The following is a 15,826-nucleotide window of genomic DNA, read 5'->3' as shown; positions in this document are numbered from 1 at the left end:
GGTGTAAACTAATTAAGGTGGTGGGATATAATTGGTTAGCTAATCATGTTACAATACGTTTGGATTGTTTAGGTAAATTTCAGTAGAATGATTGGTTAAGGTATAGCTGTGAATATTACTATATAAAATTAAGGGCAAACAGGAAGTTGGGATTCAAAAATAAGGAAAAAGGAACTTGGATTTAAGCTTGCTGGAAGTTCACCCCAATAAACATCGAATTGTTTGCCCCTTCGGACGTTGGGTATTGTTGCTCTCTGTTCATGCGAGAAGGACCAGGGAAGTGGGAGAGTGAAGGAATAAGCTCTCTAACACTCCCTACATTCCCAGCATGCATATCCCAAAATACCTTTCCCTCTTGTTCCACACACACACACACACACACACACACTTCCTATACCACCCACCTATGTCTTTGAGAAGAGATGGTGCAACATTTGAAAAGAGATATTTTAGATTATTGTTCACTTTGTCATTATTTTTCATAACTGCAAGTTTATCTGTCAGCAGAGGCTGGTGTATAAAATCATCTCCCACAGAGAAACTTAAAAAGAATTTCCCTTTTTCAAAATGTTCACCATTTCCCCATGTTGTCAGTGAGAACAAGAGACAGTGAAGCCAGCTTTCCCTCAAGGAAGATGGATACCCCTATGCTGTCAGAAGGCAGAAATACTCAGAATTACTGAGAATAGTGGGAGAACAGTTGCCATTTTCAAAATGCTCATTAAGAGAAGGCTGCTGAGGGTGGCTTTAGTCCATTGAGAACCTCAGGAGATGGCAGTTATTTTGGAGGAGAGAAGGTTTTTTATGGAATTCCCTGTAATAGAACATTGTTCCTCAGCCCCTGCTGAAGGAAAACTTTCATTCTTGAACAATATTGGGAAAAAGTGACCATTATTCCTTTAAAAATGTCTTCAACTGGAGCCAAGAAGAAATACTTAAGATTGAACATTAATTTGATGCCTGTGTTTCATTATTAAGATCACTTGAGACAAAAATGATCTGATGCTGGGTGCTAAATTTCTTAAATGATCCATTTAAAAAAAAATAATTTTAGCTCAAACTAATGAAGAGTTATTTGTATAAATTCTCAGGAAATTAATCCTGTACACAAAAATCAAGCGCTGTAATTTTGGGGAGGATATGCTCTATTCTCCCTAGATAATAAAGTGGTTGAATCCCTACTTCAAGTGCAAAGCTCACCTCAGCCTTAAGTATATCACTAAGAGCATAGTTTCCTCAATATCCACAGAATCATATAGGTTAGAGATGGGGGGAAAAACCCCAAAACATGCATGTAATCTAACCCATCATCCCTAACACGGCAGGGTTATTTTGCATGATTCCTAATGTGCTAGTCTAGCTTAAATGCCCCTAAAGAAGGAGCTTTAGATTTCCGTTAGTAGACTGTTTTACAATCTAACAGGTTTCATTGTCAGAAAGCTTTACCTGATATTAAGCCTACATTTTTGTTCTTTCATCATCTTTTCCAAACTACACAACCCTTATACCACTATAAAAATCCTCTCTATCTTTGGTGTTTATGTCCAAATTCTTAGTATTATGGGAATCTAAGTTCAAATATATGTAAATTATTAAAACTTGGTCAATATCACATCTCCCCAAGAGGCTGACCTGTACCTCATCGTGGTCAAGAGGTGTAACATCTGAACGAGGGGATTGCTTATTGGAGCTATGCCATCAGCAATGAAGGCTGGTCTGAAATATTGCCCTGGGGATTATGTGAGGTGGACAGATCCAATGTGAACCCTGAAAATGATGGCTAGCACAGGTGGCAAAGATGCAGGGCAGCACTGTGCCTAGCTACCTGAGATGAAGGAAGTCGCCAAGAAAGACTCAATGGCTTGGATCACACAGGACAAAATCAGTACTGGTAGACCAGGAAAAGGTTCGCAATACTGCGCTTCCATTTCATCCCAGTGGGACAAGGTATTCTTTGGGACAATCATTTGCTCTTGCTTCTATCAACATGAATAATTTAGTGCTAAGAAAGCTCCCGCCCTACTCTCAGCTGCAGATGCCCTGCTGGTGCTGTCTTCCCCTGACGTAAACGTGATTGGTTCAAGTCAAAGCCTCTCTGGGGACATGCGTCCTCTGATGTCAGCAGGTGCGTCTGCAGTATATCATGACAATGTATTCAATCATAGATATTATCTCCACCAATCCACCAAAATTGCAACCTGGAATGTTGCAACTATTTACAGGCGTGGTCATCAGCTCGCTGCCTCTCACAAAATGGACCATCTTGGCATATCAATTGCCAGCCTTATGAAAGCAAGGTGCCATGAGATGGAAGATTATTTATTTCTGTATTCCAGCGGTCCCAACCACTTATATCGGGGAGCATTACTACTGGGGAGAATGCAGCGGGTCGTATTAAAGGGTGAACTGTCAGGTTGGAGGGAGGTTACTAGTGGAGTGCCTCCATGTTCGGTTTTGGGACCCATTTTATTTAATCTATTTATAACTGACCTCAGAACCGATTGCAGGAGTGGGCTGATAAAGTTTGCGGATGATACGAAGGTGGGAGGCATTGCAAATTCGGAGGAGGATAGGGATATTCTGCAGGGAGACTTGAATGAGCTTGTGAATTGGAGTATCAGAAATAGGATGAAATTTAATAGTGAAAAGTGTAAGGTGATGCACTTGGGGATGACTAATAACAATTTTAGTTACAAGATGGGGACGCATTGGTTAGAAGTAACGGAAGAGGAGAAGGACCTAGGGGTCCTTGTAGACCGCAGGATGACTATGAGTTGACAATGTGACGTGGCGGTGAAAAAAGCCAATGCGGTCTTGGGATGCATTAGGCGAGGTATATCTAGTAGGGATAAGGAGGTCCTGCTTCCGTTGTATAAGGCGCTGGTGAGACCTCATTTGGAGTACTGTGTGCAGTTCTGGTCTCCCATGTTTAAAAAAGATGAACTCAAACTGGAACGGGTGCAGAGAAGGGCGACTAGGATGATCAGAGGAATGGAAAACCTGTCGTATGAAAAGAGACTAGAGGAGCTTGGGTTGTTTAGTCTGACAAAGCGAAGGCTGAGGGGGGATATGATTGCTATCTTTAAATATATCAGAGGGATAAATACAAGGGAGGGAGAGGAATTATTCCAGCTTAGTACTAATGTGGACACGAGAACGAATGGGTATAAACTGGCCGTGGGGAAGTTCAGGCTTGAAATTAGATGAAGGTTTCTGACCGTCAGAGGGGTGAAATATTGGAACGGCCTTCCTAGGGAAACGGTGGGGGCGACGGACCTGTCTGGTTTTAAGATTAAGTTAGATAAGTTTATGGAGGGAATGGTTTAATGGTAAAACATAGTAGCCAAGGAAAACCAATCAATGGTACGTAAATAGTATAATGGCCAACAGGGGTCAGGCTAGAGACTCTTGCCTACATGCTCGGGGTCTTACTGATCGCCATATTTGGGGTCGGGAAGGAATTTTCCTCCAGGGTAGATTTGCTGAGCCTCTGGAGGTTTTTCGCCTTCCTCCGCAGCATGGGGCAGGGATCACTAGCAGGAGGGTCTCTGCCGATTGAAGTCACTAAAACACAGGATTGGGGACTTCAACAGCAGAGTCCAGGGAAGGGTTTTGTGGCCTGCAGCATGCAGGGGGTCAGACCAGATGATCATAATGGTCCCTTCTGACCTTAAAGTCTATGAGTCTATGAGAATCAGCTTGCTGCCTCTCACAAAATGGACCATCTTGTCATATCAATTGCCAGCCTTATGAAAGCAAGGTGCCATGAGATGGAAGATTATTTATTTCTGTATTCCAGCGGTCCCAACCACTTATATCGGGGAGCATTACTACTGTAAGGCGAGGCCATGTCCACCTTGATAACTTGGGATGCCCGTGTCTTCTCAACTACTTATTGCACATCTGAAACATTGACAAAGTCATCTTGCTGTTATAGTAGTCTATGTGCCAAGAGAGGAATCAGCTGATTTAGTCAAAAACGATTTCTACTATCAATTGGAATCGTTAGTGTGCACTGTTCCTCCACATGATAATGGCCAATGACCTGTTCAAGCCCAATCAACAGAAAGCCAGTAACTGCATTCAGATTGCAGCCGCACAGGAATGGACCAAATGGCAAACGACTGCTGCGGTCGACTGTTCAGCTAAGTGTTGAAGAAGAAGATCACATCTAGCACTTATCCTGTTAAATCAGTCCCTCCAGCCCCCTAATTGTTTTTGTTGCTCTCCCATGAATTCAATTAATTTTATCCACCTCTGCTCAATTTATAAATATTAAAGCTGTGTGAACTTTTCATAATGAAACCCAAACACAAAAAGCTGTCTTGGGTTTCCTTAACAACATGAAACCCAGCCCTCCTTTGCTTTAAAGGGTTCACAGAAGTTCATACAAGTTTTGATGACTCTGGGTACTGTTTTAAATCAGAGAGTGAAGCAAGCAGCCATTGCCACAGTTGTTGTGGAGACTTTTGGGTGCCACAATTGTTCAGGTGATTCCCAGAGAGTTCAGTGCATTCTGGGGTACATCATGTCTCAAAATTAGGGAAACAGCCATTGTTACAGCAGCAGGACTCAGTGGATTAGTGGGCAAGATCTATATAGGTGTCCCCCTCCAACTGCAGTGCTGGGAGATGGGGAAACAGATTATCACTTTGAAGAGCATGAGCGTAGACAAGAACAGCCAACCACCACCTCACTTCGGAAAAGTGTGTTTTTGTGTGGTGGGCATTTGCAAATCACGGGCCAGTTCCCTGAGACAGAAGCAAAATGGAAAGAGAATACTTGGCCTGTTGAGGGTAAAGGTGTCCCTGGGAAGAGGGACAATGTCTCCTGAATTATTGGCCTCAGGTGAAAAAAATATATGAAACTCAGCAGTTTTGCTCTGAGTTTTTCTGGTTCATTAAAAAAAATGTAGTTTGATGGATTCCAGGGCGCACACACTGGGGAAAAAAAAATAAGATTTCTACTAACTCCTCAGCTGAATCTGGTGCATTTAGTGAGCCTTTAATATATAAATTTTCAGCACAACGTGGGCTCTGGTAACATTCAATTTTGCATTGAAAAAAATAAACAAATACCGTGAAAATCCCTTCATACCATGTAATTAACTAGTTAATGGTTATATTAGGACACAGCATATGTGTGTGCATGTATGATTACCCTGCTTAATTTAAAAGCATGCACACTTTGCAATGAGCTCTGCATGGGTACTCTGTGTGCTAAATGTAGCAGGGTCGGGGCTCTAGACCAGGGGTCAGCAATGTTCGGCACGCGGCTCGCCAGGGTAAGCACCCTAGTGGGCTGGGCCAGTTTATTTACCTGCTGACGTGGCAGGTTCGGCCAATCACGGCCCCACTGGCCGCGGTTCGCCATCCCGGGCCAATGGGGGCGGCGGGAAGCTGTGGCCACCACATCCCTCAGCCCGCGCCGCTTCCCGCCGCCCACATTGGCCGGGACGGTGAACCGTGTTGACTGGGAGCCGCAATCAGCCAAACCTGCCATGTCAGCAGGTAAATAAACTGGCCCGGCCCGCTAGGGTGCTTACCCTGGCAAGCCGCGTGCCGAACGTTGCAGACCCCTGCTCTAGACAGTCACACAAGGGCAGAGATATTCTGTTATGCCCTATTAACCAGTGTCATTCAAATGAACTCTTTAGAGCCATTAAGGGTATGTCTACACAGCAAAAAACAAAACAAAACACTGCAGTGAGCCTCAGAGCCCAAGTCAATGGATTTGGGCTCACAGGGCTCATGCTGTGGGGCTAAAAATAGCAGTGCAGCCGTTGAGGCTTGAGATGGAACCCGGACTCTGTGACCCACTCACACAAGTCACAACAGGATGCTTTTACTCTTCGGTATGGCAGATATTCTCTATTATATATACTACAAAAGTAATGCTGTCATATTTAAACCCTTACAAATGAGGAGATTTTTCACTAGGTCACGCATGTACACCTTTTATTAGTGTTAATAAAAGAGTATTAAAGTTGGAGAGATAGCCTTTGGTTTTTCACAATATAAAGTAGTTCAAGAACAAATGAAATTCAAGTGTTACCATACATTAAAATGACATATTAGTGACAATAAAAGAAGATTTACTACCTGAACACAATAATAAAATAACACAATCAATAATCACCCCTCTCCAGGTGAGAAGGGGAGATGTTTACAATGTCACTACTTCAATAAACTCAGATAAGTCTCCTGTAACACATTCTAACATTGTATCACTGCCAGAGTGCACAAAAAGCATCATGAACCTTCATGTTTCCATAGATCATTGTGAAGACATTCCACTCCCCCTCCCCAGTTACAGTGATTCAGGTATGAGTGGGGGGAGGAAGCAAAGTATTTGCCTGGATTTGCTGACAATACACACTCCTGGGTAATGGGCTGGCTCAGGGAGAGGCATCATCCCTTTTCTTACCTCTTGGCCACCTCATGTGTGGGTGAAGTACTGAGACTAGGAGGAGACAGGATGCCCCTAGCCCAGGGGTAGTCAATTATTTTTTGTCAAGGTCCACATTTCTTGGTCAAGGTATAGTCAAGGCCCAGATGCCACAGAAAACAATAACAAAACCCAATAACAATCATGAGTAAATAAAATGATTTGGGGATCTGTTCAAAAGCATCTGGCAGTCTGAATTTGGACCGCGATCCGCCTGTTGACTCCCCCCTGTCCTAGCACTTTCTCTGAGGTCTAATGGGTCTGTTTGCAGGCTATGAGGGCTCCTTGCTTCTAGAAATGTATACAGCTCCTCTTAAGGGCAGGATACCATACCGGTGCCTATTTTAAGCCTATCCCATGCTCCCCCTGCCTTGTGGTTTTTAGTTTGTTGCTCCTGTTCACTTTCAGTGGCTGCTGGATTTTTCTGTTCTGCTCTGGATTCAGCTTTTTCAGGGGCCAGTATTAATTTGTTTTTTCTCACCAAGTGAACTGTGTATGCTCATACATTCAGCGTAAATGTTAAATAGTCTGAAGGGTCTGACCTCTAGGCTGTGCTGCAAAGCATATCTACTATTCTGCCTGGCTTTTGGTGAGAAGGAAGCTGTGAGAAGATGGGGAGTGGTGAGGATGTTAATTTTTAAATCACAGGCATCACTGTTTAGGGGACTGAATGAGGGAATTGTATATTAAAACAATTGCATTTCTAAATGCTGTGAAGAGCACTTACAAGAGTGCCTATCCTTGGCTCTATCTGTTTTTGTTTATAAATCAAAATACATAATCTGATGCACTCAAATAATAGCAAATATACATAGCCACTAGCGTTGAGTGAAAGGTTCAGGAAAGAGGGGGAGGACAGAATTCAAATTTGTCCAACCCACCACACTGAAATGTGGTAAAGGAAGGCCAAACATAGCAGGGTGGAGTTGGCTAATACAAAAAGTAGTGATGTTCCATTGGCCAAGATCCTGCTTTAGAGCAGTTTTATGCCACTGTGGCAATGCCTAGTTACCCAAAGACAGATTTCCCACAAAATGGAGGGTTCCCCCTATGTATGTTGCATTGGAGCTATGAAAGTCACAACAGCAAGGACTCTGTTACAACCACTCCCAACCAACAATTCAGGGGACTGCTCAGGTCCTTAAACCATCCTTATCTGCCAGAAATGTCCCCCTTTTTGCATTTGGATTCAAGAACAATTTAGAACAGCCCTCATAATGCTGTCAGTTGCATCAGGGACTGGACAAGTGCCAACGGAGTCCCAGTACTGGGTAGCACAAAAGTGGCTTAAAGCCACCAGTGTCTGTTTGTGCATGTAGAATCATAGAAGTTCAGGACTGGAAGAGAGGTCATCTAATCTGGTCCCCTGCAATCAAGGCAGGACTACAGAATAGCTAGACCATTCCTGACAGGTGTTTGTCTAACCCAATCTTAAAAACCTCCAATGATGAAGATTCCACAATCTCCCTAGGCAATTTGTTCCAGTGCTTAACCACCCTGACAGTTAGGAAGTTTTCCTAATGTCCAACCTAAATCTCCTTTACAGTAATTTAAGCCAATTGCTTCTTGTCCTGTCCTCCAAGGTTAACAAGAACATTTTTTCTCCCTCCCTCTTGTAACAATATTTTATGTACTCGAAAACTGTTATCACATCCCCCCTCCATCTTCTCTTCTCCAGGCTAAACAAACCCAATGTTTTCAATATTTCCTCATAGGTCCTGTTTTCTAGACCTTTAATCATTTTGTTGCTCTTCTCTGGACTTTCTCCGATTTGCGTGCATCTTTTCTGAAATGTGGTGTTTAGAACGGGACACAATATTCCAGCTGAGGCCTTATCAGCGTGGAATAGAGCAGAAGAATTACTTCTTGTATCTTGCTTACAACACTCTTTCTAATACATGCCAGAATGATGTTTGTTTTTTTTGCAACAGTGTCACACTGTTGACTCATATTTAGCTTGTGATCCTCTATGACCCCCAGGTGCCTTTCTGCAGTACTCCTTCCTATGTAGCCATTTACCTTTTGTATGTGTGCAACTGATTGTTCCTTCTTAAGTGTAGTACATTGCATTTGTCCTTTTTGAATTCATCCTATTAACTTCAGACCATTTCTCCAGTTTGTCCAGATCATTTTGAATTTTAATCCTACCCTCCAAAGCACTTGCAACTTCTGCCAGCTTGGTATCATCTGCAAACTTTATATAAGTGTACTCTATACCATTATCTAAACCATTGATGAAGATATTGAATAGAACCAGACCCAGAACTGATCCCTGAGGAGCCCCACTTGATATACCCTTCCAGTTTGACTGTGAACCACTGATAACTACTCCCTGGGAACAGTTTTCCAACCAGTTATGCACCCGTCATATCTGAATTTCCCTAGTTTATTTATGGGAAGGTCACGTGAGACAATATCAAAAGCCTTACTAAAGTCAAGATATACCACATCTACTGCTTCCCCTTAACCACAAAGCTTGTCAAAGAAAGCTATTAGCTATTTGTTCTTGACAAATCCATGCTGACTGTTACTTATTGCCTTACTATCTTTGAGTTGTTTGCAAATGGATTGCTTGATTATTTGCTCCATTATTTTCCCAGGTACTGAAGTTAAGGTGATTGGTCTGTAATTCCCTAGGTTATCCTTATTCCCCATTTTATAGATTGGCACTATATTTGTCCTCTTGCAATCCCCTGGAATCTCTCCCATCTTCTATGAGTTTTCAAAGATAATCACTAATGGCTCAGATACCTTCTCAACGACTTGAGTATTCCAGGATGTATTTCATCAGGTCCTGATGACTTGAAGATATCTAACTTGTCTAAGTAATTTTTAACTTGTTCTGTCCTTATTTTAGCCTCAAATCCTACCTCATTTTCACTGGTGTTCACTATGTTAGATGTACATCACTAGTAAAATTTGGTGAAAACTGAAACAAAAAAGTGAGCAATGGGCCTTGGTCTTCCTCTTACTTCTAATGTATTTGTAGAAAGTTTTCTTGTGACCCTCTATGTCTCTGGCTAATTTAACCTTGTTTCGTGTCTTTGCTTTTATAATTTTGTCCCTATATGCTTGTGTTGCTTCTTTCATAGATTCATAGATTCTAGGACTGGAAGGGACCTCGAGAGGTCATCGAGTCCAGTCCCCTGCCCTTATGGCAGGACCAAATACTGTCTAGACCATCCCTGATAGACATTTATCTAACCTACTCTTAAATATCTCCAAAGATGGAGATTCCACAACCTCCCTAGGCAGTTTATTCCAGTGTTTAACCACCTTGACAGTTAGGAACTTTTTCCTAATGTCCAACCTAAACCTCCCTTGCTGCAGTTTAAGACCATTGCTTCTTGTTCTATCCTTAGAGGCTAAGGTGAACAAGTTTTCTCTCTCCTCCTTATGACACCCTTTTAGATACCTGAAAACTGCTATCATGTCCCCTCTCAGTCTTCTCTTTTCCAAACTAAACAAACCCAATTCTTTCAGCCTTCCTTCATAGGTCATGTTCTCAAGACCTTTAATCATTCTTGTTGTTCTTCTCTGGACCCTCTCCAATTTCTCCACATCTTTCTTGAAATGCGGTGCCCAGTTGAGGTGACACAATACTCCAGTTGAGGCCTAAACCAGCTCAGAGTAGAGTGGAAGAATGACTTCTCATGTCTTGCTCACAACACACCTGTTAATACATCCCAGAATCATGTTTGCTTTTTTTTGCAACAGCATCACACTGTTGACTCATATTTAGCTTGTGGTCAACTATAACCCCTAGATCCCTTTCTGACGTACTCCTTCCTAGACGGTCTCTTCCCATTCTGTATGTGTGAAACTGATTGTTCCTTCCTAAGTGGAGCACTTTGCATTTCTTTGTTAAACTTCATCCTGTTTACCTCAGACCATTTCTCCAATATGTCCAGATCATTTTGAATTATGGCCCTGTCCTCCAAAGCAGTTGCAATCCCTCCCAGTTTGGTATCATCCACAAACTTAATAAGCGTACTTTCTATGCCAATATCGAAGCCGTTACTGAAGATATTGAACAGAGCTGGTCCCAAAACAGACCCCTGCAGAACCCCACTTGTTATGCCTTTCCAGCAGGATTGGGAACCATTAATAACAACTCTCTGCGTATGGTTATCCAGCCAGTTATGCACCCACCTTATAGTAGCCCCATCTAAATTGTATTTGCCTAGTTTATCGATAAGAATATCATGCGAGACTGTATCAAATGCCTTACTAAAGTGTAGGTATACAACATCCACAGCTTCTCCCTTATCCACAAGGCTCGTTATCCTATCAAAGAAAGCTGTCAGATTGGTTTGACACAATTTGTTCTTTACAAATCCATGCTGGCTATTCCCTATCACCTTACCACCTTCCAAGTGTTTGCAGATGATTTCCTTAATTACTTGCTCCATTATCTTCCCTGGCACAGAAGTTAAACTAACTGGTCTGTAGTTTCCTGGGTTGTTTTTATTTCCCTTTTTATAGATGGGCACTATATTTGCCCTTTTCCAGTCTTCTGGACTCTCTCCCGTCTCCCATAATTTTCCAAAGATAATAGCTAGAGGCTCAGATACCTCCTCTATTAGCTCCTTGAGTTTTCTAGGATGCATTTCATCAGGCCCTGGTGACTTGCAGGCATCTAACTTTTCTAAGTGATTTTTAACTTGTTCTTTTTTTATTTTATCTGCTAAACCTACTCCCTTCCCATTAGAATTCACTAGGTTAGGCATTCCTTCAGACTTCTCGGTGAAGACCAAAACAAAGAAGTCATTGAGCATCTCTGCCATTTCCAAGTTTCCTGTTACTGTTTCTCCCTCTTCACTGAGCAATGGGCCTACCCTGTCTTTGGTCTTCCTCTTGCTTCTAATGTATTGATAAAAAGTCTTCTTGTTTCCCTTTATTCCCGTAGCTAGTTTGAGCTCATTTTGTGCCTTTGCCTTTCTAATCTTGCCCCTGCATTCCTGTGTTGTTTGCCTATATTAATCCTTTGTAATCTGTCCTAGTTTCCATTTTTTATATGATTCCTTTTTATTTTTTTAGATCATGCAAGATCTCGTGGTTAAGCCAAGGTGGTCTTTTGCCACATTTTCTATCTTTCCTATTCATCCTTTGTAATTTGATTGAGTTTCCACTTTTTGTAGGACTCTTTTTAGAGTTTCAGATTGAAGATCTCCTGGTTAAACCAGGGTGGTCTCTTGCCATACTTTCTATCTTTCCTATGCAGTGGGATAGTTTGGTCTTGTGCCCTTAATAATGTCTCTTTGAAACCTTTCCAACTCTCTTAAACAAACAGTTTTCCGCCAAGACTTGCTTCCCATGGGATCTTACCTACCAACCCCTTGAGTTTATAAAGTCTGCCTTCTTGAAATCCATTTTCTTTATTGTGCTGTTTTCCTTCCTACCATTCCTTAGAATCATGAACTCTATCATTTAATGATGATTTTCATCCAAGCTGCCTTCCACTTTCAAATTCTCATTCTCCCCTATTTGTCTAAATCAGGGATCGGCAACCTGGTAAGCCCCCTGACGGGCTGGGCTGGTTTGTTTACCTGCCACATCTGCAGGTTCAGCCGATCACAGCTCCTACTGGCTGCAGTTTGCCGCTCCAGGCCAACGGGGGCTGCGGGAAGCAACCTGGGCCGAGGGATGTGCTGGCCGCTGCTTCCCACAGCCCACATTGGCCTGGAGCGGTGAACCGTGGCCAGTGGGAGCTGCAATTGGCTGAAACTGTGGATGCTGTAAGTAAACAAACTGGCCCGGCTTTCCAGGGGGCTTACCCTGGCAGGCCACGTGCCAAAGGTTGCCGATCCCTGGTCTAAATCAAATCTAGTACAGCCTCTCCCTTATTGCTTTCTCCACCTTCTGAATTAAAAAAATTGTTTCCAATGTATTCCAAGAACTTGTTGGATAACCTGTGCCCTGTTGTATTATTTTCCCAACACGGGTCTGGGTAGTTGAAGTCCCCCATGACCATCAAACACTCCTGTGCTTGGAATGATTTTGTTAGATGTTTAAAAAAAAAAGCCTCATCAACTTCTTCCTGGGTAGGTGGTCTGTAGTAGACCTCTACCATGACATTACCCTTGTTTTTTATGCCTTTTATCCTTACCCAGCAACTTTCAACAAATCTGCTTACTATTTCCATCTCAACCTCGGTCCAAGGGTATACATCTTTGATATACAAGGCAACACTTCCTCCCTTTTTTCCCCTGCCTATCCTTCCCGAGCAAGCTATACTCTTCTATACTAATATTCCAGTCATGTGAACTATCCCACCCAGCCTCTGTGATACCAACTATCTCATAGTTGTAATCACTCACTAGGATTTCTAGTTCTTCCTGCTTATTCCCCATATTTGCATTAGTTTATTAACGTCTATGATACAGATTTGTTATCCCCTCTTGTCTCTCCTTTGTCTCTGCAATGCCCATGCTCCCCCCATATTCTGACTCTTCTCCCAGGTCTCCATGTTTTTTAATTACACGTGTGCCTACGCACAGGCATGCACACACTCCAGCTGTGAAGAGCATACAACACAGCTCAGGATCTGGGCAATTATGCTGTCAGGAGGTTACATCACATCACCAGCTCAGTGAATCCAGAAGCAAACAGAGACAGTGTTTTAATGTCAATGTTTCATAAAGCCAAGTCACTGTACATAAACGCTGTCACATCACAACAATCACCACCATCACTTTGGGGTCAGGGTTCATCAAACACTATGGCTAAAGCCCATCCTCTTAAGAATCACCAATTCCTAATAACCATTTAATTGCCCCCAGCCAGAGCCACATCTCCGAATGAAGCTTATTTATTTCAGAGCTTTGTTTAAATACAGGGAAAACATTTTTCAAAGCATCACTAAACAACAATTCCATGGCTGTGGTATGCAAGAAGTCAGACTACATGATCAAAATGGTCCCTTCTGGCCTTAAAATCTATGACTCTGTAAACACCTTTATCCTACAGTGACATCCTAAGGCCTCCAAAACACTATGTGCTTTCATCAAGGACATACAATATATGCCATAATGTTTTATATTATATAATACACATTTATTCTATTGCATGTTAATTGCAAAGTTCATAGTACATACTAGCTACAAATAACTAATGTTATTTGAAATTAAGTCTAAAATAATGCCCCAAGACACAAGGTAGTTGCTACTCTGAAACTTTTAGCCACACAAAGGAATAAACCATGAGAAGACTGCTAAATGCGTGTGGTACCTTCTTTGTCATCATGATGTATGATTGCATCCTGTATCATATCAGCGAGGTTGAAATGAACTCGGTGATTCTTTCCATGTTTCAATTTTTTCACATGTCCTTCCTGTTTCTGAAAAGCTTTTTCTCTTTCATAATATGCCTTTATTTGATCACAGCGCATACGCTTCACCAACCGCTGACGCTGGCCTAAAGGGAGGGACTCCAGCAAGCACTGGTCAATTTCCATGTCATGTGTTCGAAAAACATTACATAGCTGGAAACAGCCTACAAGAAATGAAAGTTAAACGAATTAAGGTCAGATAACACTGAGTTTTCAATGTTTAATGAAATTCCCACCAAACTTCTAGGGGTTTCTATTTAATTCTTTAGAAGTAAGCTTCACCTAGTTGACTAATGCTATTTGGGAAGCACCTGTTTTGCTATCATCTGCTTTATGGAAACACATAATTAATTCCATCTTAAAAATATTTTCACTTTTAATGCATGCTTTAAAATGCATAAACACAAAAATTAATAGAAAGAGGTCTGAGAGTTCAAATATGTGAGACATATGAGACATAAATAATTCAATGTAATACGAGTGGTTCCATTTGCCTACAAACAAGACAATATTATACAGGGAAATGCCAGTCTAAAATGTTTGTGCCTCCATTTTTGCATTTTCATTTTGCTTTGGATTAGCAAATTCCTGTTACTCAGTGAGAAGAAAAAACAAAATATCACAACTATAATGATTTCATTAGCATGATATGGGTACGCAGGCAAATGTCTAGCTATTAAAACCAGAAAAATCATTATTGATTAGTAACTATGTGAACAAGGTTTTTTGCATTGTATTTAGCTCTCCAGTGGAATCTTCTGATAAAGCTAGATATCAGGAACTGAAGAAGAAACAAACTGAAAATGTAACTATGTTTCAGTCAGTCATTCTCTATGCACCCTGAAGTAGGATTCCTTCCCCCGCACGCCAATGTTAAATTCGCCATTTTTACCAGATGGTAAAGATGGGAGGGATGGTAAAGTAACCCATGCTTGCCCAATGCAGCTTTCTGTCCCACTCTAGTGGCCGGCCCTCATAGAAGTTTGTACATCTGCTAGTGCCTTTGGACTAACAGGGCTTGTTTAGCTCTGGCAGGAAAGACTTGCAGTTTTAAGTCAGTGATCCCCAAACTTTTTACCTTGCACCCTCTGTCTGTGCCTTACTCCTGTCTGTACCTTCTCTCCCCCAGGGCTAGAAGCAGAGCTGTGGCTCCAGGAGGGGGAGGATGTGGACAGGGGCAAGGGGCCTAAGGCTGGGGCCAGAGCCAGGGCCAGGGCTGGGAGCAGAGCTGGGTGGCACTCCCTCCCCACTCCCTATGAGGGCTGGCCCAGACCCCAGCTGCACCCTCCTGAATGTTCCTCTGTGCCCCCATGAGGGGGGGCATGCCCCACGGTTTGGGGGCCTCTGTTTCAAGACCAGAGTTCAGTCCCTACTCCTGACAACCAGCCCAGGTACATACCATTACAGTAACATCAAGCTTTAAAAAAGTACTTTTTAGCACTCTTATTGATAAGTGTTTGCTCACTCATATTAGCAGTCATTTCAGCTAAAATGGAATGGTATAACAGTGCTTGGCATTTGAGCTGCCAAATATCAGAAAGCACAAAGAATAAAATATAGCTCCATGACGAGACAGTTGGGAGTGAACACCAGTTGGCAAACTGAAATCTTCATGAACATTTGAAATATTTATTTAATGTTTAGGATGGAAGGAAACTGGAAACAAAGTGGGACGCCGGCATCAAAATTTTCAAAACCATTACTACTCTTGTTTGCCTCGGTTTTTCATTTGCCTAACTTCAGACTCCTTGTGCTAAAACTTCAACTTGGCCTGCAATAGAAGAGAAATAAGGTACAGGAGGGAAAAGAACCAGTGCTGAAAATCATGCTCCAACACCAGTCAAATGAGACAAAGAAGTATTATCCCTTCACCACACTTCTGTTAGTCTCAAAGGTGCCACAGGACCCTCTGTTGCCCTTCACCACAGACACTGAACATCAGAACTATTCCAGTTGTTTGATATTCCAGAGATTATGATTAGCTCTGACTGAATATAAGTTTAAGATTTTCTTGTTGTGTTCTTCATGTAAAGAATCTATCTAATTTGG

General features: G+C 42.1%; 1 protein-coding gene across 3 annotated transcripts in view; it reads right to left on the bottom strand.

Annotated features, from left to right (window-relative positions):
• MYO16 (myosin XVI) overlaps positions 1-15,826 on the bottom strand; it is a 588,255-nt gene that overhangs the window by 435,688 nt on the left and 136,741 nt on the right. For all 3 annotated transcript variants that reach the window (XM_054013071.1, XM_054013089.1, XM_054013080.1), the window contains one exon: positions 13,678-13,941. In XM_054013071.1, the coding sequence (XP_053869046.1) occupies positions 13,678-13,941 (264 nt within the window). The remainder of the gene's footprint in view (positions 1-13,677; positions 13,942-15,826) is intronic.

The sequence above is a fragment of the Malaclemys terrapin genome, chromosome 1 (assembly GCF_027887155.1).
Source record: "Malaclemys terrapin pileata isolate rMalTer1 chromosome 1, rMalTer1.hap1, whole genome shotgun sequence".
Lineage (NCBI taxonomy): Eukaryota > Metazoa > Chordata > Testudines > Emydidae > Malaclemys > Malaclemys terrapin.
This window is presented reverse-complemented; position numbering and strand designations above follow the sequence as displayed.